Source organism: Anser cygnoides, chromosome 2, assembly GCF_040182565.1.
Source record: "Anser cygnoides isolate HZ-2024a breed goose chromosome 2, Taihu_goose_T2T_genome, whole genome shotgun sequence".
In the NCBI taxonomy this organism is placed as follows: Eukaryota; Metazoa; Chordata; class Aves; order Anseriformes; family Anatidae; genus Anser; species Anser cygnoides.
The window spans coordinates 337,048-361,612 of NC_089874.1; the positions used below are offsets into that span (position 1 = coordinate 337,048).

The window sequence follows — 24,565 nt, forward strand, 5'->3', positions numbered from 1 at the left end:
TGTGCACCGGGCAGCGGGGGGCCGGGGATGAGGGGCAGACGTGGGCTTGGGGTCAACCCGGCCCGGCTCTGCACGCTGCTGAGAAAGGTCGGTACCTGCGCCAGGACTGGGATGGGGACTGGCACCAGGACGCTGGCACACATGGAGGTGAGTTACGGGCCCGGTGGAAGGGCCAGGGCCATCACCAGCAGGTACCAGTGGGGCAGCCCCTGCCATGGAGGAGAAGCAGGGCTGGAAAGGGATTGCAGTGGAGCACTTGTGGCAGGGGGGTTCTGGGGGGGTGTCCTGATGTATCCTTTCCTCCCAGCACCACCAGCCCTAGCCCAGTGCCCAGTCCACAGCCCGTAGCATGGTGCAGCGCGTAGCCTGGATGCAGGCATGGCAAGGGGAGTCAATGGATCCCCGTGGAGCCCCAAACCACCTCTGTTTAAACTCACCGTACTGCGTTGAGGGACCAACTGGTCCCAGCGCTTTTGATCTGGAATGTCCCCTGCCCAGTGCACGCCCCTGATGTGCCCATCCCCAATCCCACTGCACATCCCTCTGGGAACACGTCCCTGTGGTATCCCACAGCACCAGGGGATGCCGTGACACGGCCACCGGGGGGGCCCAGCTCAGCCCGGCGTGGTTACCAGCTTTGGAGCTGGAGAAGGAAGGGCTGATCATTTGCCAGTCTGGGCTGAAAAAACACCAGACCTCCTCAAAGCAGGAAAGAAACATGCTGGAGGCTGCACTGTAGGCCCAAAAAGTAGCACGCGGAAAAGGCAGGCTGGCAGGAGGTGGGTTGCTTTATTGGCCTTTATCTCCTTTGCTGCAGGTAACACACACAGGGCAATTCATGGCAAAGAAACAGTATATACAGAGTGTCCATATAAATATTTCCAATGTACATTTTATACACAAGTGATGGAGACGTTCCACAGCAGCGTCCAAAGCCTCGGAAATTCCAGCGCTCAGCTGCAGGCTTGGCCCAAAAACAAGGGAGATGCTCATCTCCTCTCTCCTCTTGCTCAGCCGGAGTCCAGCCCCGCCTGGGCAGCAGCGGGAGCCAGTGGGGATGTGCTGTTGGAGACACTGTGTATGGCTTTGGGGCTTGAACCTGGAAGGACAGTGACTCATAGACAGACAGACACAGCTGGGGGGCTCAGGGTGACAATCCTCTTGCCCTTCTGGGTCACCAGGGAGGCTGGAAAGGTCTATGTCCATGGGATTGCATGAGAGAGACGCTCCCTTTACATCTGCACAGAGGGGAGCGGTACCAGCGAGGGGATCCCTCCTCTACTGGCCAGAAGCACAGAGGAACAAATGGGTGTGGTGGAAGAACGTGCACCTACCACTGCCCCCCACCTGCCCCACTGCACTGGGGTGCACAGCAAGGCCAACACAGGAGGGACACGTCCGAGCTGCCCTACTGCCCAGGAGAGCAGGTGCAGCGATCGCCACCCCCAGTACCGGCTGTGCAGGAGAGGGCAACATACCTGAACCGCCTGCAGCCCCTGCACTATCTACAAGCGAGTGTGGTGGTGGGGAGGCACACAGAAACCGCCTCTCCTCCCCCTGTACCGGTCATGAGAACAGGGTGTACTGAAACCCCCATCCTGGTGACTCTGGGGGCGCCTCCGCAGGCATACAGCTCTGGGTCTGCACAGCTCCCCCTTTCCAGCTGCACAGGCAGAATACACAGGACCCAGGCAAAGAGTCGCGTGCTGCTGGCTGCCCTAGCCAGAACAGGGGGCCTGGTGTAGGATGAGCACGGCGGGTGCGGTGAGTGGCCCCCCAGACGTGCTCTGGTGGCCTTGGACGCCAGCAGGGCTGGAAGGAGCCGCCTGGTGAGTGGAGGGCCTGTGGGGAGCTAGACGGCGCTGGGGCTGGAGCCGAGCTCAGCCAGCAACGTGGTGCAGGCGTTGTTGTTGGCGTTGGTGTTGCGGCGGGGCAGGCTGGGGGTCAGCGTGGTGACGGCGCTGTCGCTGGGACATCCGTGCTGCAGCAGGATGTCGATGCACTCCTGGCTGCCGGCTCGCCGGGCATAGGCCAGCGGGGTCAGGCCCCGAGCGTCCCGGCTCTTCACGTCCACCCCGTACTGTGCAGGAGAGAAAGCAGCTGTCAGCAGGACCACGTGGCCCGTGGGCACGGGCTGGTGCAGCAAGAGCACTGGCACCGGCAGAGGGGCTCCATGGCACTAGGGTGGGCAGACAGGGAAAGATGAAGGGTGGCCAGGGCAGCGCCCTGCAGGAACACACAGGAAGAGGAGGGACAAGGGGTATCCCCAAGACCTGGGGGCAGGGAGGTGCTGCAGCAGGGAAGCACCGGGGCAGGGCCAGAAGGGTTGCGGTGGAGGCTGCGGGGCCCTGCCTTACCCAGATGAGCAGCTGTGTGAAGACCACGTTGGCCATGGCGCAGGAGAGATGCAGTGCTGTGCGCCCATCTCCATCCCCGTAGGTCTCATTCACCTCCTCCTTGGTGCCATGTGCCAGCAGCGTCACCACGAGGCGCAGGTCATCCTCCACTACTGCCCGCAGCAGCTGCTGCCCCAGCGGGATGTCCGACTGGGGCAGTGGAGCCAGGAAGAGCTTCTGCTCATACTTGGCCCGGATCCAGCGCTCCTTCTCCTCCCTGCCAGATGGGACACCGTCACTGTCACCACTGGGTGCTGTGTGCACAGGGGAACGTGCACCGGCACCGCTACCCCAAACACACCGTGCGTTAGCAGCGTGCATGTGTCACACGCAGGCATCCTTGCACGGTCCCTGCTGTGTCCCATCATACCCACGTCTGTCCCTGGGGCTCTGTGCATGTCACGCTCCTCCAGGCACAGGCCTGACACACGCAGGTCCCACTGCACCTTCTTAGGGCTCCTTGTGCACGTAGGGCCCTGCACACACAGCGGCCACATCCCACACTCCAACCCCACCACTGTCATTCCGCAAAGGGACACCCGCACCTCCCTGCTGGCGCCCCGCACGCTTTCCTGCCTGTCCGTTACGTGCCAGCCCGGGGACTCTGTCCTGTGCCTGTGTGCGGGCCCTGGCCAGCGGCAAGGAAAGGTTAGCTGCCGCGCACAGCAGCCCAGCGCCACGGGAGGCGCGTTATCGCTGCTGCCGTCTCGCCTGGTGCAAACAAAGGCTGCAGCAGCGTCCGTCCCGCCTGGGGCTGCGGGGCCGGGCGGATCGATGTGTGCCGTGCCGCCGCTATCTGCTGCCATTCTATCCATCTGCATCTGGCGGGCGGCCATCAATGCCCCGCGCGGAGCATGCTCACTCCCGCCGCCCCCTGACCCGCTCTTATCCGTTGATAAGCCTCAGAATGGGCTCTTGTTGGGATGAGTGACAGGAGAGTCGCTCCGATAGGGACAGACAAGGGCCTGAAAGGGACGCACCCTTGAGACCCACACAACACTGCCAAGCCGTCTCTGTTAACCCCTTCTGCTTTGCAGCCAGCCGTGGCTCCAGCAGCCATCGCGTGGCAATGGCTGGCCGTGGAGCCCTGCTGGCCCACCGGGGAAGCAGGAGAGGGCTTCTGGTGTCGCGAGAGCAGGCAGGACCCTAGTCACTGGAGCACCTTGTGGGTTCCTGCCCACCTCTGCTGGGCTGGCTGGCTGCTCCCAACCTCCTGGGTGCCCTCAAGCCTCCCGGTGTGGTTGTCTGAGAGGCATCTCTGCAGTCCCCCATCTCCCTTACCGGCTGCTCTCAGGGGTGGGTTTGGGGTAGCCTTCCACAGCTCCTTCCCAGACAGCGTTGGCCAGGGCATTGCCGATGGCTGTCATGACCATGAGAAGCTCGCTGGGCCAGTCGTCCAGGTCCAAGGAGCGCACACGGGACAGGTGGGTGCCCAGGTTGCGATGGATCCCAGAGCACTCGATGCACATGAGGGAGCCCAGGTTCAGACTCGCCCAGTCTGGATCTGCAGGTGGCGAGATCGGGATCAGTGGGGCAGAGTTAGCGTCAGCATGGACTCACTGGCCTGCCTCCTCCTATGACCCTGGGGACCCGTTATGTGCTGGGACCTGCCCACCGACTCCCTTCCAGACACAGTGCCCCCAGCAGCACACGGAGCAAGGCCCCCAGGCTGGTCAGAAAGGAGCCACAGACCAGCACGGCAGGTGGATGAGCGCTACAGGGGACCTTGCAAGAGAGGACAGAACAGCTCCACAGAGCAAGGGACCCTCAGGTCCCTCTGGGGTAAGGGAGGTGGTGGTGGAGTTGACTCTCCCTTCCCTTCCCTTCCCTTCCCTTCCCTTCCCTTCCCTTCCCTTCCCTTCCCTTCCCTTCCCTTCCCTTCCCTTCCCTTCCCTTCCCTTCCCTTCCCTTCCCTTCCCTTCCCTTCCCTTCCCTTCCCTTCCCTTCCCTTCCCTTCCCTTCCCTTCCCTTCCCTTCCCTTCCCTTCCCTTCCCTTCCCTTCCCTTCCCTTCCCTTCCCTTCCCTTCCCTTCCCTTCCCTTCCCTTCCCTTCCCTTCCCTTCCCTTCCCTTCCCTTCCCTTCCCTTCCCTTCCCTTCCCTTCCCTTCCCTTCCCTTCCCCCCAGCAGCCCACCTCCCCTGCAGCCTCTCTTACTGGGTGCATCGCAGTCCACACAGAAGCTGTTCCCACGCGCGGTGCGGACGGCCTGCATGGCCTGTGCGTCACCCTGGCTGCCCAGCCGAGCCTGCAAGGAGACCCGCAGGAAGCCCTTCAGGCCGGGCTGCCCCCGCCCTGTGCGCTCCCATCGCCACCCCGGAGGCCGTCAGGAAGCACCGGCGCCACGCTCCGACAGGCACCCAGCAGCGCGGCTGCGGGGGGGTCACCGGGGCGGGTGCTCACGGACAGCCCGGAGGGATCCCCACGTGCGGCTGGGGGGAGCCGGCGGGGCAAGGGCTGGCGGGCCAGGACAGGGAGCGAGCAGCAGAGCTGTCGAGGGGGGAGCAATGCAGGACGCGAGGAGCTCCGTGGGGCCGCAGCCAGGATGGGGAGGGGGCAGGGAACTCGGAGAGGTGACAGAAACCCAGAGAGGGAGCAGCACAGTCCCAGGGGTGGGATCCAACCCTGACTGGGAGCAGAGGGATCGGGACAGGATCCAGCTTGGACAGGCAAGCCTGGAACTGGCATGGATGCAGCAAGTGGATGACAGAGATGTGGAACCCAAGAAGACCTTGGCCGAGGCCTCCTACCTTGTTTTTGCTGCTCTCGCAGCCCTGCAGGCTGGCCAGGATCTGGCTCTCAATGGCCTGGACCCAAAGCTCTCGCTCCTCAGATGTTGAGGCCTCAAAAAGCCACGTCTGGCCCGTCAGGGACACGATAATGAACTCAAATGGCTCATCTGGTTCTGGAAGAGAAAGGTGTGCCGTGGCACAGGTCAGGGAAGGAGGGGGCTGCAGCGTTTGTGGGGTGCCAGCACATGGGCAGTCCCTGGGGGCACAGCAGTGACCACAGGCAGGCAGGTCATGGCCAGCAGTGTCCCCAGGGGTGGGACAGGCAGAGCCTGCACGGAGGACCCAGGGTTCTGCCCAGCCCAGCCCAGCTGCTGCTTGCACAGCTCTGCCAGTGCAGGCTCGCTCCTCTGCACATGAGCAGCCGCGGCCCCATTCCCCACCATCCTGGACTGGGAAACACGGGAACGCTGTGGGTCTGGACTCCTGGGAGCTGCTTGTGCCCTGCTCTCCATGCCCTGCGCGTCCCACCCTCCGCAGAAAGCGGCTGGCCTCCTGGGCAGAGGGACCAGCCCTCTGCCGAGTTGCTGCCCCCAACAGCCCCGTTGCTCCGAGGGCAACCTGCTCTGGTGACTCCTCAGCCACTGCTCTGCACAGCACCCGGCTCTGTGCCCCACCAGCAGCCCCAGAAGATGCAGTCCCAGAAGATGCAGCCTCGTTACCGAAGACCTTCCCTAGCTGTGAAACACGTGGAACCAAACTTCTGACTTCTCATCTTCGGGGAGAACATTATTGCTGAGCCCCGCGGGTTGCTTGGACTGCCAGGCACTCCGAGGTCAGGTATGAGCACCCCTATAGATGCAGGCTGCCTGGTGGGTGCTCAGGGTGGGGTCAGAGCGCAGGCACCGGGTGGCAGAGCTGGCAGCACGGGCAGCGGACAGTGAGTTCCTGGTTAAGTACCTTAGGCCCCCTGGAGCTAAGGAAATAGCCCCAAAACAACCAAGAAGGATGAAACGCCAGGCTTAAAATATGGTCTTCTCTGGCTACTGCTGTGACTGCTGTAACTACTTCCCAGCCTGGGCTGCCAGAGCTGGGCTCAGCCCTGGCCATCCCCCCCCCCAGGCGGTGCGGAGCAGGTAACGACGCCGTACTCGGGGCGCGCTGCCTCCTCCTTACACCCGGGCACCAGCATTTACCTTTTATTGCCAACTTCAGTAGTTAGTGCAGTAAATGACTTAACTAAGCGGGGCCTGAATGGAATGACTAATAAACGTTATGTCACAGCACACGCTTCAGCTCATAGCAAAATGATTTGTAATTACCTAATTAGCGTTATGCAAATAACACCCTCATCTCCATAATGTGCCTTCCCAGCTCTCTATTAAAAGCAGGGAGTCAACTGCACGGCTCCAGAGGCAGCGCAGAGGCCGAGGGGCACAGCCCGGTCCGCGGCAAGGCAGGGCGGTGCGGGTCCCGCGGGGCAGACCTGGGGGGCGCGGAGGGGCCTCCCCCGGCCCCCTGTGGCCAGGAGGGGCTCCAGCTGCGAGGGGGAGCAGCAAGAGGGCAGCGAGGAGGAACCTGCAGCGCCCGGGCAGGAGGCGGCTGCCAGCCGGGTCCCGTCTGCCCCGCCACGGGCATGGCACGCCTCAGCCGCTGCTGGGCAGCCTGGCAGGGGCTGCACCAGGCTGTGTCCACAAACACCCCCTCGGAAAATGCATGCAGCCCCAGAAAGGCTCCTTGAGGAAGACCAGCTTTGGCAGGGGTGGGAGGAGGGCACGGCCCTTCCTCCCTCGCTAGGCTCTTGCTTCCTTTGGAGGCACCACCACCGGCATTAGCAAGTAGCAGGCACAGCACCCACCTCTCTTTCTCTTCCCACCCATGTATAGCTGCTCGCTCCAGAACAACCTGAAGGTAGGACGCTGCTCCTGCTGCTGTGCCGTGGTGGAGAGTGCCACGCTCCTCACAGCAGGCGCAGGGTCTTGCATTTCTTGGGGGTTTAAAACTTGAGCGAAACCGTGCTGGGAAGATGCCTGCCCCACGCCACTGCTGAGAGCACTCCGCGCTGTGTCCTGCACGGAGCCCAGCAGCACCTGTGGGGGCTTGGAGACCGTCAGTGCTGATGGAATCGACTGGTGCAGGAATGCAAGGCCTGGTCCCCAAGCCCTCAGGAGGACCAAATGACTCCAGGTGAAGTGCCAACCGGCCTGCCTTTACCAGGCAGGAAGGGGAAGCTGTTTCATGCACTTCATCCTGGACTCAGCTTGGGACTTCTGGGGAAACGTGGCTACAATTGCCTTTCTCCTGCTGGGAGAGATCTGGGTCAGCAGGAGGGGATAAGACAGGAGGGTGCTGGCGGTCACACGGCCGGACTTGTTCCCCCTCTGCGATGCAGTCGCCTAACTGGGAAACGAAGCTTGCCCAGCACTCTGCCCCTCCCTCCAGCTCCCACCACCGAACAGACACCACAAAATCACTGCTCTGGGGAGCTCCCTGCGGGCAACGCGCCTCCTACCCTAAGGATGTTTGCTGTGCAGGCTCCCAGGACAGCAAATGCCAGCTCAAAAACAAGATTCTAGGAAAATATACATCCAGTAACTTCTAACCAGAGGGAGAAGAAACAAGCGGTGACAGCCAAGTCACTGCCCCTGCCTCCTTGGCCAGACGGCGCTGTCCTGTCTGTGAGCACTGCCACAGCCCGGGCGAGGGCCGGGAGCGCCCGACCGCTGACGGCAGCGGCAGGCCGGCGACTCAGGACCCTGCCGCCGCTGCCCTCAGCTCGGTCTCCGGGCCCCTGCTTGGCTCCAGCCCACTCACAAGCCAGCGGCTGCACCCACCTCTTGCACGGTCACAGCCTGTCACCAGGACCTGCAGACCAGGGGCGCGAGCGCTCCAGCTCCCTTAGAGGCAGTGCCCTCTGCCCCTGTGCCCACCTGGGCGGCTACAAGAGCACAGATCCCGGCCCGAAAGCTGCAGGATCAATTGCTGCAATCACCTGCTGCCTGGGGCTACGCATGAATAGCCAAGGAGGAAAGGGTGGCACCTCTCCCTGGGGGGCAGCGGTTGCCCAGGTGCCTAAGAGAGCATTTGCAGTTCCAAAATCTTGGACTGGGCCACCCTGATGGAGCAGTGATCAGCAAAGCCGCTAGCAGGGCACCCGGATTTATCGGGCCCTATTCTCATTACACCTCTCCCATTACCGTCTGAGCTATCTGTGGCCGGTGCCAGTGTGTTGCAGAGCCCAGGCCAGCAGGGACCCGGACCCAGGAGGTGCTGTCTGACGCTCTTCAGGTGCTGCTGGGCTGCTTCTGCCGCCAACGGGATGGCAGCAAGCAGGCTGGCAGCTCCAGGACATGCTCATGGTTCCTGCCATGGGCTCGTGCGACCCCATCAGCCTTGTTCCTCTCTCTCGCTTGCTCAGTACCTCTCCACTGAGCACAAACCTCAGCCCAAGCCTTCCTGCACCAGCACGCTCCCTGCCAGAGCTGAGGCAAATGAATGCCCGCTCTGCAGCGCCCGCCTGCCCAGGCAGAGGCCGCTCCGCTGGGACGCTGCACCGGGCTGGGGCACCGCGTGTCTCGTGGTCCTACGCCTGGGAGGTTCACGAGGTGGGGCAGGCGCTGCCCTCCTGCTGGGCTGCCCGCGCCTGACAGTGGGATAACAGTGACATTTTGGGGGCTTTGGCCCCACTTGGAAAGACATTCCCACCGCTGCAGCTGGGGGCATCCCGAAGCCCTGGAGCTCCCTGGTCCTAGCCCCTGGCAGTGGTCCAAGCCCAAAGCCCCAGTGCTGGCATCACAAACTGCAAGACCTCTGTTCGCCCTCCTCCTTTGTGCCTCGTGGATTCCAGCTTTACTCTGAACAAAGGGCCTGTTGCTCTCAGCAGAGCCCTGGAAGAACCAACAAAGGACAACAGCTTTTCTTCCATACCAAGGGTCCTTTTCGCAAGAGAAAACATTCCTTTTCTTTCCTTGCAGCAAGTCAGGACAGCACTGCGGGACCGGAGCTCTCTGGAGGCTTGGGAGCGGCTCGGCTCCAGGAGGAGAGCAGGGAGCTGCGGGATGACAGTGGCAGAGCCACAGACAGGGCCCGGCACGGCTGGAAAGTGAACTGAGGACTCAGCGGCTCCAGTGGTGTGCAGACCCAGGTGGTCTGGGACAGGCTCCCGAGCAACCTGGAGGGGCTGCGCAAGTTGGATCAGGTGAGACACCAGCTTTTGGGAAAGCAAGGGGCTTCTTCAGGTTCTTCTGGGGAGCGGCACAGACCTCTGATGCGGCAGGGGCGTTTTTGGCCAGGTGAAAGGGTAGCACAAAGCAGATGAGGCAGACAGGAGGAGTTGCGCTACCCCTGTTGGTACAGATCTGGCAGCGAGCCCTGCGCCACGTGCAGGGCACAGGGCGGACAGCAGCGCCGCAGCACTTGCCGGCGCCAGCAGCAGGGTAAGGTCCCGGGGCGGCCAGTCCTGCTGGCTCGGGGAGCCCTTCCCCGCTGCCTCGGGGCAGGGGCAGGGCTGGCCCTGGGCCGAAGGCAGAGCCCCTCTCCCTGGCCGGAGGCTGCCTGCAGGCGTGCTGGTGGGAGTCCATTATGCCAGCTCCATTAGAATTAGTGGGCAGTGGAAATGAACGAGCTTGTCTCTCTCCCTCTTGATGATTTTTTGATGATGTTTTAAAGACTGAGCTCCGTGAAGAGTTGCTGAGCAGAGTATGGTGCGAGCCGGCTCTGCTAATGGGTGTTAACCCCCTGACCCAGCTCCAACGCTGCCCAGCAATGAGTGCTCCAAATGAGAGCAAAATTAACGAGGGCACTTCACAGCAGCCGGGACGGGCCAGGGCCAAGCAGCATCCAGACACAACCAGTAACCGAGTCACCAAGCTGAGAGGGCTGGAGGACTTCTGCAGCAACCTTGAGGACTGCTGTGGCAGAGCAGGGAAGCCAGCAGCCCCCACCGCCACTAAGCCAGCCTTGGGAGGAAGCATCCCCTCCCGGCCAGCAGAAGAGCACCGTGGGGCTGGGGAAGGAACAGGAGAACCGAGACATCCTGCACACACCGCCAGGCACCAGCACAAGGTGAAAGGAAGAGGGTAAGGGAAAAGCCCCGCCGAGGAGCCAGGTCAGGACAGAGCTCAGCTGCCGAAGGTGCCTTAGAGCTGAGCTGACCAGCAGACTGGTGGACCTCTCACCGCCATCTGCCGAAGCAGCAGGGGATGCTGGAGAGTGGAAGCAGCATGGGGAGAAGGAGCCGCAGTGGCATCCAGGAGCGTTGTGCTTACAGCTCGTGCCAAGATCCCTTGCTCTACGCTCAGTGGGAGGAAGCACAGCTTTGAGCAGAAATGGCACTTCAGGGTGGCTGAAAACACTCTAGCTTTGGTACTCAGCTGAGTGCAGGGATCTGTCCTGCTCTGCGAAGGACTTGCACCGCACGCCGTGGGGATGTGGAACAGCCCAGCCCGGCCATCCCCCTGCAGGGACCTCGGCATGGTGTCGAGCGCTTCCCACCTCCTTCCCCACGGACACGCTGCTTCTCCTGGGGTGCTGGATGGCACCTCAGGCCAGTGTGCCTCCCCGGCCACCGCACCGGGACCGTCTGGCCACATCCCTTACAGGTACCCAAGGTCCCCAGCTCTGCACCCAGGGCTGGGGCAGCACCCTCAGCGCAGAAGCAACAATCTGGAGCATGCTGCTTCCTCTCCCTCAGCAGCAGGACACAAAGCAGCTGCCTGGGGAGGACAGAGGAGATGGAGCGATGTTGCTCCAGTCGCTGTGGGAGATGCAGTGACGTACCCCACACCGCGCAGCAGGACCGTGCTTCCCCAGGCACTCCAGACACGGGGCTGCACTGCGCTCCCCACACAAGGCCCCGGTCAGGGCTTCCCCCCCAGCCCACACGACATCGGGCAGCACTTCCCACGCCAGCAGGCTGGCAGCAGGGAGCTCTTGCCAGCCCCCACTCCAGGCACGGACAGCCTGCCCTGGCAGCCAGCTCCCCTGCTGGTTCCTGCCCCCCTCAGAGGAGACGCAGCCCTGTCCATGTCAGATGGTGCGGGATGGTGCGGGACAGGGCGAGACGGCACAGGACACCTCCCCGTGCACCCCAGCCAGAGCAGGTCCAGCAAGGAGGTGGAGGATCCCCCTCACCATCAGCGAAACAAGGCACGGCCGTACTGAGCCATGCCCTGCTCCCAGGGCAGCAATCTCCTCCTCCTCCGCTCTCCCCCTGTCCCGGCCACTTGCAGTCTCTCCTCCACGCCACCCTCTCCTCACCCCATCCATTCTCCCTTTGGTGCAGCAGAGGCGCCTCCAGATGCCCTGGGGAGCAGGGTGGTCACCCAGGGAGGAGGCAGGGGACACTTTCAGAGCGTGGGGCAAGTGGCAAGGAACCAAGGGCTGCTCCTGCCGTCAGTGGCCCGGCTTTGCTCTCTTGCTGCTAAGTCCGTGAGGTGTCCAGGAGGCCCCCCAGCCTCGGGATGCTTGTTTGCAAGCTGCCACTGTACCACATCATTATGAGGTGTTTGGGATATCAACAAATTAGCAGGCGTCTGGGAAGAGAAGGATGCAGCACCATTCGTAAATGTCAGCTCGCTGCCTCCTCATTTTGCAGATCATTAAACCCAATATTCCTAACCTGTATTAGTGCAACGGGGACAGGCCCCCTCCACAGCGACAAGCCGCCAGGAGAGCCGCAGCAAGAACATTGCTATGGAGACCCCACAGCGCTGCTGTCCCAGTGCCCCGAGACCCCCGCAGTGCCCCGAGCTGAGCTGGCGCCCTCCCACCGCCCCCGGGCTGCCTGCCCTGCCCACGGGGCTCAGCGCGCTGGGGGCAGCGGGGCTGGGAGGGCTCTGTGCAGTGACACCCGCGCAGACGCAGCGATTCAGACGGGCGACACAGAACGCCTTCTGGGGCACCAGACGTATGCGTGCATGTGTGCACAGCGGGGAAGGACAGCGAAGGCAGTCAAGCCAACGTAGCCAGGAAGGGACGATGCTCCTGAGGGACGCAGGGTACATTGAGGGGTCACCCCAGGGACCAGCAGTGTCATTTCTGGGTACATGCTGCAGGGTGTGCAGGCAGCACCGTGGGGCTGAGGCACCAGCAGGGCGACGCAGCATGCGTGCGCGCTGGGGACGCCAGGAGGGAGGGCACTGGCGGCACGGCTGCATGGCGCGTGCGGAGGCTTACAGCAACAGACACCAGTGCGTTACGGGTGTGCGTACAAGGGTCTCCTGGGGGGCAACACGGAGCCGTACAGGGCCCCAGGGTGCCCAGAAGGAGAGGGGCAATGGAGGCAGGGGATCGGCCATGGCCTGGCGGTGCCCAGGCACAGGCTGTCTTCCTCCCGCCGGGATGGAGCAGGGGCTGTAACGAGCAGGAGCGACTTGTTAGCACTGAATTAAGAGGCTTGGCGGAAGGGAGCGCGCGGGTGACACAAGCTGTGTGGGGCAGGCGGGAGCTGAGCAATAGCAGCTGGAATCCCCAGCAATCTGCTAAGCGCAGCTCAGCCCCGCACTCCCAGCTCGCCGAGATCGGCCGCCGACAGCCCCTGACAGTTGGTATTAATCACGCACATCGCCCCAACACAACTCTTTACTGGCCATCAATTTCCCGTGGGTTTTAAAACTAAAAAACAAAGACAAAACCGCGTCGTTTGGCCGCCACTGAGAAGCACATTAAGGGGCTGTCAGCTTCTCGCCATGCACCCTGCATCACTCTTTAAGCACATGAGAAGTTCATTATCCCCGGAGCTCTGGCAGCCATGGGGATGCTGGCGTAGGGAGCGTCGCGAAGGTGCTCCTGCCGTCAGACATGCTTGGTGGCTCCTGGGCCCCCCGCCCACAAAAAGGGGCCCAAGGTGCGGGGCGCAGAGGGGGCACGGCTGCAGCAGGGACCCTGGGCTTGGCTGAGCCGGGATGGGGCTCCGCCGGGGCAGCGCTGGGCTGGGCTGTGACTGCGAGCGGACCTTCCCAATGGTCCCTGCAGCCCGACGCTGCAGCCCCACCGCCGGTGACGGTGACGAGCTCTTCCCTGGGGCTGCAGCGTTCCTGACAGCCTGACACCACATTTGCCAGCCTGTGGGTGCTTCCTGACAGCCTGAGCCGCACTCGGGTTTGGTGACATCCCCGGCAGCCCAATACCACGCTTGCCATAGTTTGCTGATGCTCCCTAGCAACCTGACACTGCGCTCTCTTTAACATGCGACCATGTAAAAAAGCAACAGCTCGTTTGATTTATGATACTTCAGAACAACTAAGATTCAATTGCTCCGCACGTCCCTGGCTCTGATTACCTCCTAAATGAGATAAACTGATGGCAATTTATCCCCAGACCTCACCAAGTTTCCCAGGATGCTAACCTGAGTTGCTCGTGCCCTGCACACGCAGGTTTGGGCTGGGCCCACCTGAAGGCAGCCTGGCTGCAGCCCGAGCCGCCTGCTCCTCGGCTCCTGTGCCCGGTACAGCACCGCCAACCAGGCTGCGACGGCGAGCTGAGCCCGGCACCTGCGTGGCCGCGAGGTCTCCTGGCAGGAGTTTTGGCCAGCTCCTGGAGGCAGTGATCCCTGCACGGGCACGGTGCTGGGGCAGGCTCCTGGGGAGTGCAGCCGTCCCCCGGGCTGTTCCCCGTGTCCCTCCCAGGGCGGCGTGCCTACCAGCACCGTCCCTGCCACAGCGCATGAGCACCGCAGGGACGCCCGCTTGTGCCAGCCTGACCAGAGAGCACGGCAGCCCTGCTCTTTGCACAGCACTTCTTACACCTTCACCATGTTGACAATGTGAAAGCAAAAAGCTCAGATGACCCTGCTGTGAAAAAACTGCTGGTAAATGTTCAAAAGCAGCTAAAAAAGATTCAGTGGAGAATCTGACGTACTTATGGACACCAGCCCATGACGTAAGTCATCGGTCATGCCCGTGATGTGGGCACGCCTCTGCCGTGCCTGGTGATCCCTCACAGCCACGTCCTCACCGCTGCCTTCCCATCGCCGTGCTGGGGCAGGCTCAGCAGCCCCTGCCCCGTGTCCCAGCTCGGAGGCGCTGCAGGTCGCTGGGCAGGTCTCCTTCCTGCTCCCCGTTCTGGTGCCAGAGGCTTCTGGCAGGAGCAGTGGTTGTGTGCAAGGCCTGCGCAGTGACAAACGCAGCTAGGTAGCTGACACGTCACTGGCAAATGACGTTCCGTGTTGATAAATGTGAAGTAGTGCACATTGTAGGAAAAAAATACGTTACTCCAACACATGGCAGGGTTCTAAATTATCAACCCAAGACAGGGCCTGGATATCACTGCCCAGCACAGCACCGTGGTCAAGGACCGGGACAGGGAGTAACAGAAGATATTCCGATGCCCTCAGACACATGATGTGGCATGGCATCGTCACTACGTGCAGTCTCAGTCACTCCACGACCCAAGGATACTGCCAAACAGGGAAGGAAAGCACAAGTGAGCATGTGTCTGAAATAAAACTTCCTGTGGAATGACAGAAAAATGGGGAAGGCTGGACTGGGCAGCCAAGGCAGAGGGCAACAATCAGCTGTCCTGATTACAGGGTCTGCATCACCGCCTTGTAAAAGTGTACCCGTTTGTAATTACTTTCTCCACTAAGAAACCGTATTTAATTTTGTGTAACTTCAGATCTCAGTCTCTGCGCCTTCTTATGCCACCATCAGCTGCGCCGAATGGACCCTCAGTACCAGACTTCTCTCTGGTAACACCAGTCCTTCACTTCTCAATCTTCTTCCCAGTGAGCTGAACACTTTAATGTCCGTATCATAAACACATCAATCACCCCCAACTCCATCTTGGGACCTTCTTTACAACTCTTTCCAGTATTTCCAAGCTCTCTTGTGGTACAAATTACAGGGTGAATCACAGCACTTTGGCACACTTTCTTAGTCTCATGTGCAGGTGTAAAATCATTGCACACTCTGATATCCCACTTTTCAGATATATGAAGAATACACGTCTCTCTTTTGGTCAAAGTACTGGACTGAGAACTGCTAACTGAGGACAGACTTGGGGAAGGGCAGTGAAACATTTCAAGAGTCAACATCTATTCACACTTAAAAAAGTATCAGTTTAACAACATGTAAGTACAAATCCTACTTCTTGCTCTCCATGAGATGCTCAAGATGTCTGAATCAACCACCACGAAGGGAAAGTCTTTTCTAAAATCAGCGGTTTTCAGGTGAAGCTCAACTACAACAGAAAATACTGAACAACAGAACTGCTGAACTCCCCTGCAGATCAGCACCACGATATTTCTAGGAGGGAGAACTGATGAAGAGTTGTTCTAGCACAGGAAACCTGGGCCACTGTTTACAGGCTGACCTGTGATTTGGAGCAAGATGCCAGGACAGCTGCAGCATGCTTTGTTAGATATAGGCTAGGCTCTGCTTTCTGTTTTGTTTTACAGTGGCCATTTGTTTCAGAAGCTTGTACTTAATCCCTCTCCCCGTCTTTAGCCATCCCAATTAAATCCTTATTTTGGTTTACTACAAAATCGTATTGACTGCTGTGGGACACAGTGACTGAGGGTAAAATCAAATCTTAAAGCCTGAGGACTGCATTTTCCACAGAGGCTAACCATAGATGTAGGCTTTGGAGAACGTGGTTGCCAAGTTCTTCTCTACCTGGACAAATACGGATGACTTTCACAAAGCTCCCTGCCAAGCTTCAAGTCCCTCTTCAGAAACCATAGAGATACCAACATTTCTCACCAAAAAAAAGCATCGGTAATTCTAGCATAGGCAAAGCAACATAGACTTCTTCAGCTGGTTTCCTGAAGCAGATGAACTTTTCCAAAAAACCCTCAGCTCGAGGCAGGTGGGCAGCATAGGCCTTTTAAATGATGCAAGTGTGGCAAATTTACAGGCAAACAGTAACAGGCTTTTATGGCAGAAACTGTCTGTACACCTTCAGCATAGTTAAGCACACTTGAACTATGTGGTGTGCTCCCAGCTCTCCTAATACAGTTAGTAATTACTGCTACCACTAATAGTCTGTGCAGTCACAGGCACGATGGCAGTCCTGCAGGCACTGCAGGTGAGCAGCCATAGGCAGATCAAGCAGGGCTGCTTGCTTCTTCCTGCCAAAGCACGAGCAGCTCGGACTCGGAGTGCCCCGAGCCCCACGCCCGGCAGGAGGTCTCGGTGGTCTCGGTGCCCAGCGCACTGAGCCGCAGAGCTGCCCGTGGGGAGCAGAGACCGCCTACCTTCTGCTGCTGTGCTGGGGCCATCGGGCCGAGTCGTCCCTGTGCTCTTTTTCCTGCGATGCTTCTTCCTGTTCGCATGCGGTGATGGAGGCGGCTCCAGCTTCGGGCTGGCAGCGTTGGAAATGTTCGGGCTGGAGCTGAGAGAATCGGCGGTGCCGTTAGCTGGGGACAAAGACAAAGAAAGTCATGTACAGCAAGACAGGGGCGGCCCGCTCCTTCCAGAGGCAATCAAGTGTCCCGGAGACAGCGCCAGTGCTCTGCCGGGCTCAAAACCACACAGCCCCACGAGGCAGGGCAGGAGCCACACACAGCCCTACTGCGGCAGCGGCTCCAGCGGCCGGCCCAGCTCGGGGCCAGCAGGGTCCCTGTGCAGGGTCGGCCCGGAGACGCTCTGCACAGGGACTCATCCGGGATGGTCAAGACGGGGACCGCGCTGGCACCTATGTGGCCGGGGCAGGCCCCACAGGGGCAGCCTGGCAGGGCACGCCAGCCAGCGCATCCCCCTGCGCACAGGGCGCAGCGGCAGCATCCTCGCTGGGCGATGCCTGCGTTCTGGGGAGGGACAGCCCGGGAGGTGCTCTCGGCCCCCCAGGTGCAGACCGCAGTCCCGGGACTCACGCCACTGCTGTGGGAGCACCGGTCCCCCCAGCACCGCTCCGCCAGACGGGGTGACTGGGGTTGCCACGCTCAGGAACCTAAGCATGATGGTCTCAATAGGCTTCCGATACGGAGCTGAAGAAGCTGCATCCCCAGCAGCAACGCACCAAATTTATCCTCAATCATACTGTTCCTTACAATTAATAGCAGAATTAGAAACAATCAGGGAGCTGCCTAATTACTGTCAATTAGAGCGCGCTAATCAAGCTCCGATCACACACACACACGCTGCCGCTGCACTCACCATTAAATGTCAAATTTCATTAGAGACCAGCAACAAAATCAAAAGCCTGACATTCAATTTCAGCAGCACACACAGCGCAGGCTTCCAATCAGCATAAAAATGCAGACTCCGGGGAAGGCAACGAGGCGCAGGAGCCCTTGCTGCACTGTTAACCCTCTCCGAAATACACTCCTGTCTCTCCAGCATCCACCTACCCCCAGGGCATGTCTGGACACCCTGCTCCCATCCCGCCTCTGTCCTGGGCAGCTCTCTACGATAACCCGGCATCTCCCATCAAGTCCCAACCTCCCATCTCCACTTTTGACGGCACCTGAAAGGAAGAAAGCAATCACGGCGGCTAACAAGGGCAGCACCCTCCAGCAGCAGGGACTGCCTGTGACTTGGCAAGCCCTTTTGCCACTCCAGCCTTGCCTCCGCTCTGTTTTGAGCCCAGTTCAGCCAGGCTGGCTCCCAGGGACTTGGTTCATCTCGCTACAGTGAGATGAAAGCCCAGCAGCGGGGCAGAGAGGGCTACAGACAGCAGCCAGGAGCTGCCCCATGCCGAGGTCTGGTGTGCAGCCGCTGCCCCCCTCACACGGCTGGGAGAGGATGTGGTATCAGAGCTTCTCCATCTCTGGTTTCTACTGGATTTGACACACGCTATCAGGGTGTTTCTGTTATTTATCCACAGGGAAAGAGCTCACCCTTGACAATTAAGAGAGAGAAATCTAATAAAATCAGACTTCATTTTATAAATATGTATTACTGATGCTGTTCAGCAGGACTATGTGTAGAGCAGGTGTGAGGCACCTTCATCTCCCAGCCTGGATGTCAAAGGGGACCTGAACTTTCTTGTCTGAGGCTACCCGTGGTGCATCCAGCCTGACTCTGCTGCCCACCTGCTTGTGACACCCCTGGGCCAAATTGTACACCACTGGCACCCTGCCCCCCCTCCGGGCTTCACATGAAGGTCCTTCTGCAGCTTCCACTAACGCGCCCGCAGGCTGCAACGAGCCTGACACCTCCCACGTCCCTGCTCTTCTTACAGCCCAGCAGCTGAAGCCAGAACGCTGGGGGCTGGGGGCTTCTGGGGCCCGCCGCAGGGGAAGGGGCAGAAGGTGAAACATGCACCCCCCAGATCAGAAATGGATCTCTCCCCAGCAGGACAGCAGCGAGCTCTGCCAACCCACCCAAGGGTTTCCAGGCACCCATCTCACCACGGGAACCCCTCTGTGTGCACAGGCGGCACCCTTCTGGTCCCTCTCTCCGAACCAGCTGGCCTCATGGGCAGCCCTGGGTCCCCCCAGGTGGGCTGCAGAGGCTGCCCGATAAAGGACAAACAAGGACTGCGCCAGGGCACGTCTGCGCTGACCTGCACAGCCATCTTCCATCGGCTTGCCAAGCTGCGAGAGGAGGAGGCAGCACACCTCTAGGAGCAGGCAGCCCACACCCTCTGCATGCACCCAAGGCTCTCAGAAACCTCTTTGACTCTGAGCAGAAAAGCGTTCCACAGCCTGCCCTGCTGCCGGGAGCTGGAAACCCAGTGGGGAGGTTGGGCTTGGGCTGTGCAGACCCTGCGGCACATGGGTGCAAGGGGCACGAGGTGGCTCAGCTCGGCCCAACGCCGCACACAGGACGCACCACCTGCCCCCCAAATGCTCCATCCCTCACAGCCGGCAGAGCCAGCAGCCTGCTGGGCGCGCAGCCCAGGGCAGGGCAAGAGCCCAGGGCCCGCTCACTGCTCACCGTGCCCTGGGGTTGGGGCTCGCTGCGGGGCTCTGCCGGGCCCCAGCCCCTCCTTGACCCCCCCCGAGTTCTGCAGACAGGAGGCTGGCGCTGAGATGGAGGCTTTCCCTGCCGGTGTGCCAGAGACAGAGTCAGGAGCTGTGAGCAGATGCCGACGCCGCCCCAGGAGGTTCCCAGGACAGCTGGGCACGTCGCTCCTCGTACCTGTGGCCCCTTCAGCACAGCTCACCCAGTGACATCCCCGCACGGCTAACACAGAGCAGGGCGAGACTGGCTCTGGGGCGCAGCGGGACCCATGCAGAGCGGTCAAGCGGCCACCAGAGCTCAAGACACAATTAGCACGGGTTGACATTTCACCCCTCTGCATCACGGGAAGAGGTGGCAGCACCTCAGCTCCGTGCGTGCCCGTCAGTGGCTGCTTTGCGTGAAATAGGCAGCTTGCTCTGGGGACGGGGAGCAGAGGCTGGCTCGCTGTTCCCTGACAGCCCAGAGAGAGCCAGGGCGAGCAGAACGCAGAGCGCAGCCCTGCCGGGGCCCTGCCGCGGGGCTGCGGGGGGGCACAAGGGCTGCCAGGAGGAGCAGCCCTGCGGCCCTGGCCCGGGGCCATCCGGGCGGAGGCCTGGCTGTCCGGGAGGGCCGTGCCACAGAATTCACCCGTGCAAAGGCAGCGTGTGCGCCGACAGCAGCGCTGCCCGTCCGCTCCTGTGCAGCACGGCTGACCCGCGGCGGCGGCTCAGGGGCGCTCCCGGCAGCCCTCACGAGAGGCGGCTGCCGCCTGTGTGCGCGGACCCCCCCGGCGGGGCGTGGGGCTCAGGCCGTGGGGTGCCCCGCGCCCCTCGCCCGGGGGGGGGCTGCCCGGGGGGGACGTACCCGTTCCCAGAGCAGTGCACGGAGCAGCCCCTCCCGTGCCCCACTCCTCTGGCGCGGGAGGAGCGGCGGCTGCCCGGCTGCGCCCTGTGTCCGAGGCGAGGGGCGGGGGGGCTGCCGGCACATTAATGCTCAGAGCTGCGCCCTTCCGCTCCCGTCGCCTGCGCTGCCCCATCAGCAGTAACAGTCTGATTAATTCGCTTCCAGCAGGGAGCTGATGGGGCCAATGATGGAGCCGCTGCATCAGGCGCGCTGAAATTGATAGTTTTTCACAGTTACAAATGAGGAGCCTCCTCAGCTGCAAATGGCGCCCGCACAGTCGGACTCCGGTAATGATCATAAAGAGGCTCTCTTTAAACTGCGAAAGCCCCTGGGACCGAGCGGGGGGGCGGCTGCCGCGCTAATGAGAACTACAAGGGGCGAGCAGGCATGGAAATGGCTCCTCCACTCTTGATGTGCATTTAACTGCTTTTTTAGTGCGGCGGCAGAGCCAGGAACGAAGGAGTGATGAATGCAGCACAAAAGCATTTATTTTCCAATTCGGCAAAGTGGCTACGTTGGGAAATGTATGAATTATTTTAATTCACTCAACTGTCCTGAAACATCGCAGAGAGCGAGTGAGCGTGGGGGGAGGGGGCGGGACGCGCTCAGTGTGTGCACAAGAGACAGGAATTACTCCTATTCGTTCAACTGCCCCAAAACCTGGCAGAGGGGGATGCTGACGAGGAGCGGAGATGGGGGAAAGCAATGGTTTCTCCTTGCACAGTGAGTCAAGAGGGGGGCAGGCAAAGGGAAGTAGTCAGAGCAGTCCTGCCATGAAGGAGAGGTCCTTGCTTCACCATGCCCTGCAGGAGAGCTCCTCCTTCCAGCCTGGACACTGCCAGCTGACCCTCATGACGGTGGGACAGTCCCTGCGAGCACCCAAAGGCTGCATCTGACACCCCTGCACAACTCCTGGGCTCAGGACTGCCCCCTGTCACCAAAACAACCCTCCCCACCTGCCGCAGCTGAGGGGAACGGGGCCAGAAGTGCTACTTACAGGGGTTGGGGCAGCTGCCGGGGATAGCCACGGCCTCGTTCCACTGGTCCGCGCTGGAGACGGAGTACGAGCGCTGGTGCATGCCGTCGGGCTTTGAGCTGAAGCCCACCAGGTTGATGCCGCTGATGGAGCGCTCCGAGTGCAGGGAGGTGCTGCTGGTGGAGTGGGGAGCACCTGCAAGAGAGCCAGGAAGTTAGCACAGACCAGCTGCTGTTCTGAAGCACGATGGAGGAAGGCATAGCTGTCCTGTACCTGACGTGACACGACCCCAGGTGGCCCTGCGTGACGATGGGCTCTGTCTGGCCCATCTCCACCAAGTGGTGCCAGTGCATCACCCCCAGAGGCGCCAAGGGCACTGCCCAGCACACAGCACTCCTCAGAGGGACACCAAGTCAGCGGATCCCACCTCAGCACGCTGGGACGCGCAGCCAGGCATCCTGGCGCGTAGCCTCCCCCTCCAGCCAGGTTTTGCAGTTGGAGTTCACGGTGTGCTTGCAATCTCCACCATAGCCTCAGGCACCTGGACAAACACAAGCCCACCCCACAGCCCGTGTGCCCATCCTCTCTCAACTTCACTGCCTGCATGTCCCTAGAAGAAACACTGCCTTGCTGGAGGCATCAGGAGTGAATGGAAAATCTCATGGAGGACATCAAAGGGACAAGCAGGGGAGCCGACATCTGTAGGGATCGTACATGGGAGCACCTCTTCCCACTGGCTAGAAACCCCGTGAGCTGCAGCTCAGGAGCTTGAACCCCCAGGAAAGGAATGTTTTGGGGACTACAGGCAGCCACAGAAGACAAGATCACTCATAGATTCAAAATGGGTCAAATGTTTCAGGATTACAACATCCACAATTTCCAAGGTATTATACAGTCACTCCTGCTGTTGAGGCTGCAGGCAATCTGTCTGGGAGGAAGACTCTGCCCCAGGGGGATTAATCCAAACCTGCCAACTGCAAGCACTTTCCTACACCTTCCCCCCCTTCCACAGTCAGCTCCAGCCACTGCCAGCACAAGCGCTCTGGGAGCTTGGGGCGAGCAAGCCGCCCCTCTCCCTGTGCCGACGCTACCTGTCCTCCTCCCACGCCTGCAGGCGCAGGTGCTGAGCTGGGACTGCCACCCCAGCCCTTGTGGCTACAGGTGAGGGCAGGACGTGCTGAGCAGCCTCGGCTGCGGAGCCCAGCGGGTGAGGAGAGCCCGCGGCCTGCCTGCTGCCACCAGACCGGTATTTAAATGGGGTCTGGTCACAGGAGCAGGCTGGAGAGCAGCAGATGAGTCCTTGCCTGAGCAGATCCCTAGCTGGACCTGCTACAGCCAGGGTAGCTCATCCTACCAAGCCTTTGTCGTGTAAAGTCAGCTTCGTTTTGTCCTCCAGCACCTCATGGCAGGACCTTCCAAAAAGAGCAGAGCACTGTAAATTCCCCATGCGCTGCCCTAGGTTTTGTACAAGAAGTTATGTTTCTGTTACGTTATGCTGTTGTACAAGAAGTTATGTTTTCTGCCAATTCCACGAAAACCTAAAAAATGTGACAGCCATCAGTGCTAGAGCACTGCCTGAGGCTGCAGAGCACCTGGAACTTCAGCTCCAGAGGCCCAGATCTCCCTTCACGGCGGGCACTGGCTGCGCCGGGTGGCCAGGGCACAGGCTGAAGGCGGGGTGACCCAGGACCGCGGCGCTGCTGCCACGCGCGCCCTTCGGTCACCGCACGCAGGGCAGGGCGGGTGCTCCTGCCCTCCTCTCCAGCACTCCCCGCTGCACGGCGCGGGGGCTGCCCGCCCGCCGGGGGTCCCACCGCCCCGCCGGGGGTCCCACAGCCCTGCTGGGGGTCCCACCGCCCCGCCGGGGGTCCCACCGCCCCACCATGGGTCCCACAGCCCTGCTGGGGGTCCCACCACACTGCCAGGGGTCCCACCACACTGCCAGGGGTCCCACAGCCCTGCTGGGGGTCCCACCACCTCGTCGGGGGTCCCACCGCCCCGTGGCGCTGGCGCGAGGCCGTGGGGCTGGGTGCCCGCAGCCCCGAGCCACCCAAGCGTGGTTCTGCCGGCCTGCCCGCCTCCAGCCCCGCTGCTGCACGCTCCCCCTCCCTCCCTTGTTCAGCGCCACAGAAACACGTGTAAAACCATGACACTGACTTTGCCTCTAATTAGCCCTTAATTTACAAGACACACTCGGAAGGGTAATTAGCTGGCGCTCTGCTCCTGACTGCCGCATCCATCTCCTCTTGCCTCCTCGTGGGAGGGAGCCTGCTGCCACTGGAGCAGGGACAAGGCTGCTCTCCTGGGACCAGGAGGAGCTGGGTCCTGGGAACCAGGCTGCTGGGCTGGGACAGGAAGAGGAAGAAGGGAGGGGAGGGGAGGGACAGGCTGCCCCCTATTTCAGACAGTGCTGGCCACCCCTCTGCCAGGCTGCATGCAGCACAACGTGTGCATTGCACAACCAGGGAGGGGAGGGAGGCAAACATCAGGGGTGCAGCAGAGGGAAGAACCCTGCAGAGCCCTGGTGTGCCCAGATTTGCTCCCTGAGCACCGGGAGCGCTCCCCACCTGCAGGCACGTGCCCTTCCACGCAGCACTGGGCTCACGGTGCCCCTGTCCTGACCACAGCCAGGGACATGTCACCCACCGCCACGGCCAAGCCACCCTCCAAACACATCCCATGGTGGGTGAGGACAGGCAGAGAAAAGCGCGCTGACAGCGCGGAGTGCGCAGCTTGCCAGTGGCCACCCCTGAGCAAACCACGCTGCTGGGGCAAGCAGCCACAGCTGCGGTGCCAAGCCCGCAGGACGCAAAGCGCGTGCAGATGAAGACACGTGGGCAACCCAACGACGCGCCCCGAGCCCGCACCGCGCAGGCACCCAGCATCAGACTCCCAGATCCGCTGCCTGCCTTGCCAGCAGCATGTGTCACGAAGGCGCAAAGCTAATTTGAAAATTTAATTTTGCGATGACACGGTGCTGCTATGACTTCCAGGTACAGCATCCATCAAGCTCTGCAGTCTCTGCAGGAGATTCCTGAGCTTTTCACCAGGTGCCTGGACTCACCCAGCTGCAGAGGGCTGTCCTCACAGCTCGGCTGCTCGCTCGGTTTGCTGACCTCTCGGCTGCCAAACTCCAGCTTGTCTCAAGGATCTGCAAGTCGGTCCCAGCAAGCCTAGAGCTCTCCAAAATCACACTCTTTCAAAGTGACACCACCAGCAGTTGCATGACAAGCTCCTTTTAAATCAGTCAAGCAAAGTGAAAGGTAAATAAAAGGGCTACATGTAAAATACTAACCGCGTCTCTGAGCCAAATCCCGCGAACTGAACTCTCCGTGACCCTGCCTACAGCCCCTCAAGCAAAGCTCTTCCAATCGCTGTTTCCTCAAAATTCAAAAAAAAAAAAAAGAAAAAGCCTAATTGATGACATAGCAGTAAATGGAAAATGACCTAAAAACTGAACATCATTTTTCACAGTGTGGAGCATGGCAGATGGGCAGCCTCAGTAAAACATTAATTCAGTACAAACTGGAGATTCTTCATTAAGGTGCAGATGCACGGAGAACTGAGGGAAGGTGAGTTAGCACAAATGGGTGCTGTCAGTTGCGAAGGAGATATTTGCAGCGTCACTCGAGGACCTTTGGACAAATCTCATTTCATTTTTTCAACAGTGATTTGGCAAAATAATACACAAGTTCTGGTGAAATTTGCTGGTGACATTATGTTGGAAGCACTCCCAGGA

General features: G+C 60.7%; 1 protein-coding gene across 2 annotated transcripts in view; it reads right to left on the minus strand.

Annotated features, from left to right (window-relative positions):
- Window positions 1-770: 770 nt before the first annotated feature.
- The window catches only part of AGAP3 (ArfGAP with GTPase domain, ankyrin repeat and PH domain 3), a 141,078-nt gene continuing 117,283 nt past the window's right edge, over window positions 771-24,565 (minus strand). For both annotated transcript variants that reach the window (XM_066991318.1, XM_048053331.2), the window contains exons 12-18: window positions 20,848-21,021; window positions 16,316-16,477; window positions 5,143-5,297; window positions 4,550-4,640; window positions 3,678-3,900; window positions 2,358-2,613; window positions 771-2,080 (exon numbers count right to left, since the gene is read on the minus strand). In XM_066991318.1, the coding sequence (XP_066847419.1) occupies window positions 1,853-2,080; window positions 2,358-2,613; window positions 3,678-3,900; window positions 4,550-4,640; window positions 5,143-5,297; window positions 16,316-16,477; window positions 20,848-21,021 (1,289 nt within the window). In that variant the 3' untranslated portion in view covers window positions 771-1,852. The remainder of the gene's footprint in view (window positions 2,081-2,357; window positions 2,614-3,677; window positions 3,901-4,549; window positions 4,641-5,142; window positions 5,298-16,315; window positions 16,478-20,847; window positions 21,022-24,565) is intronic.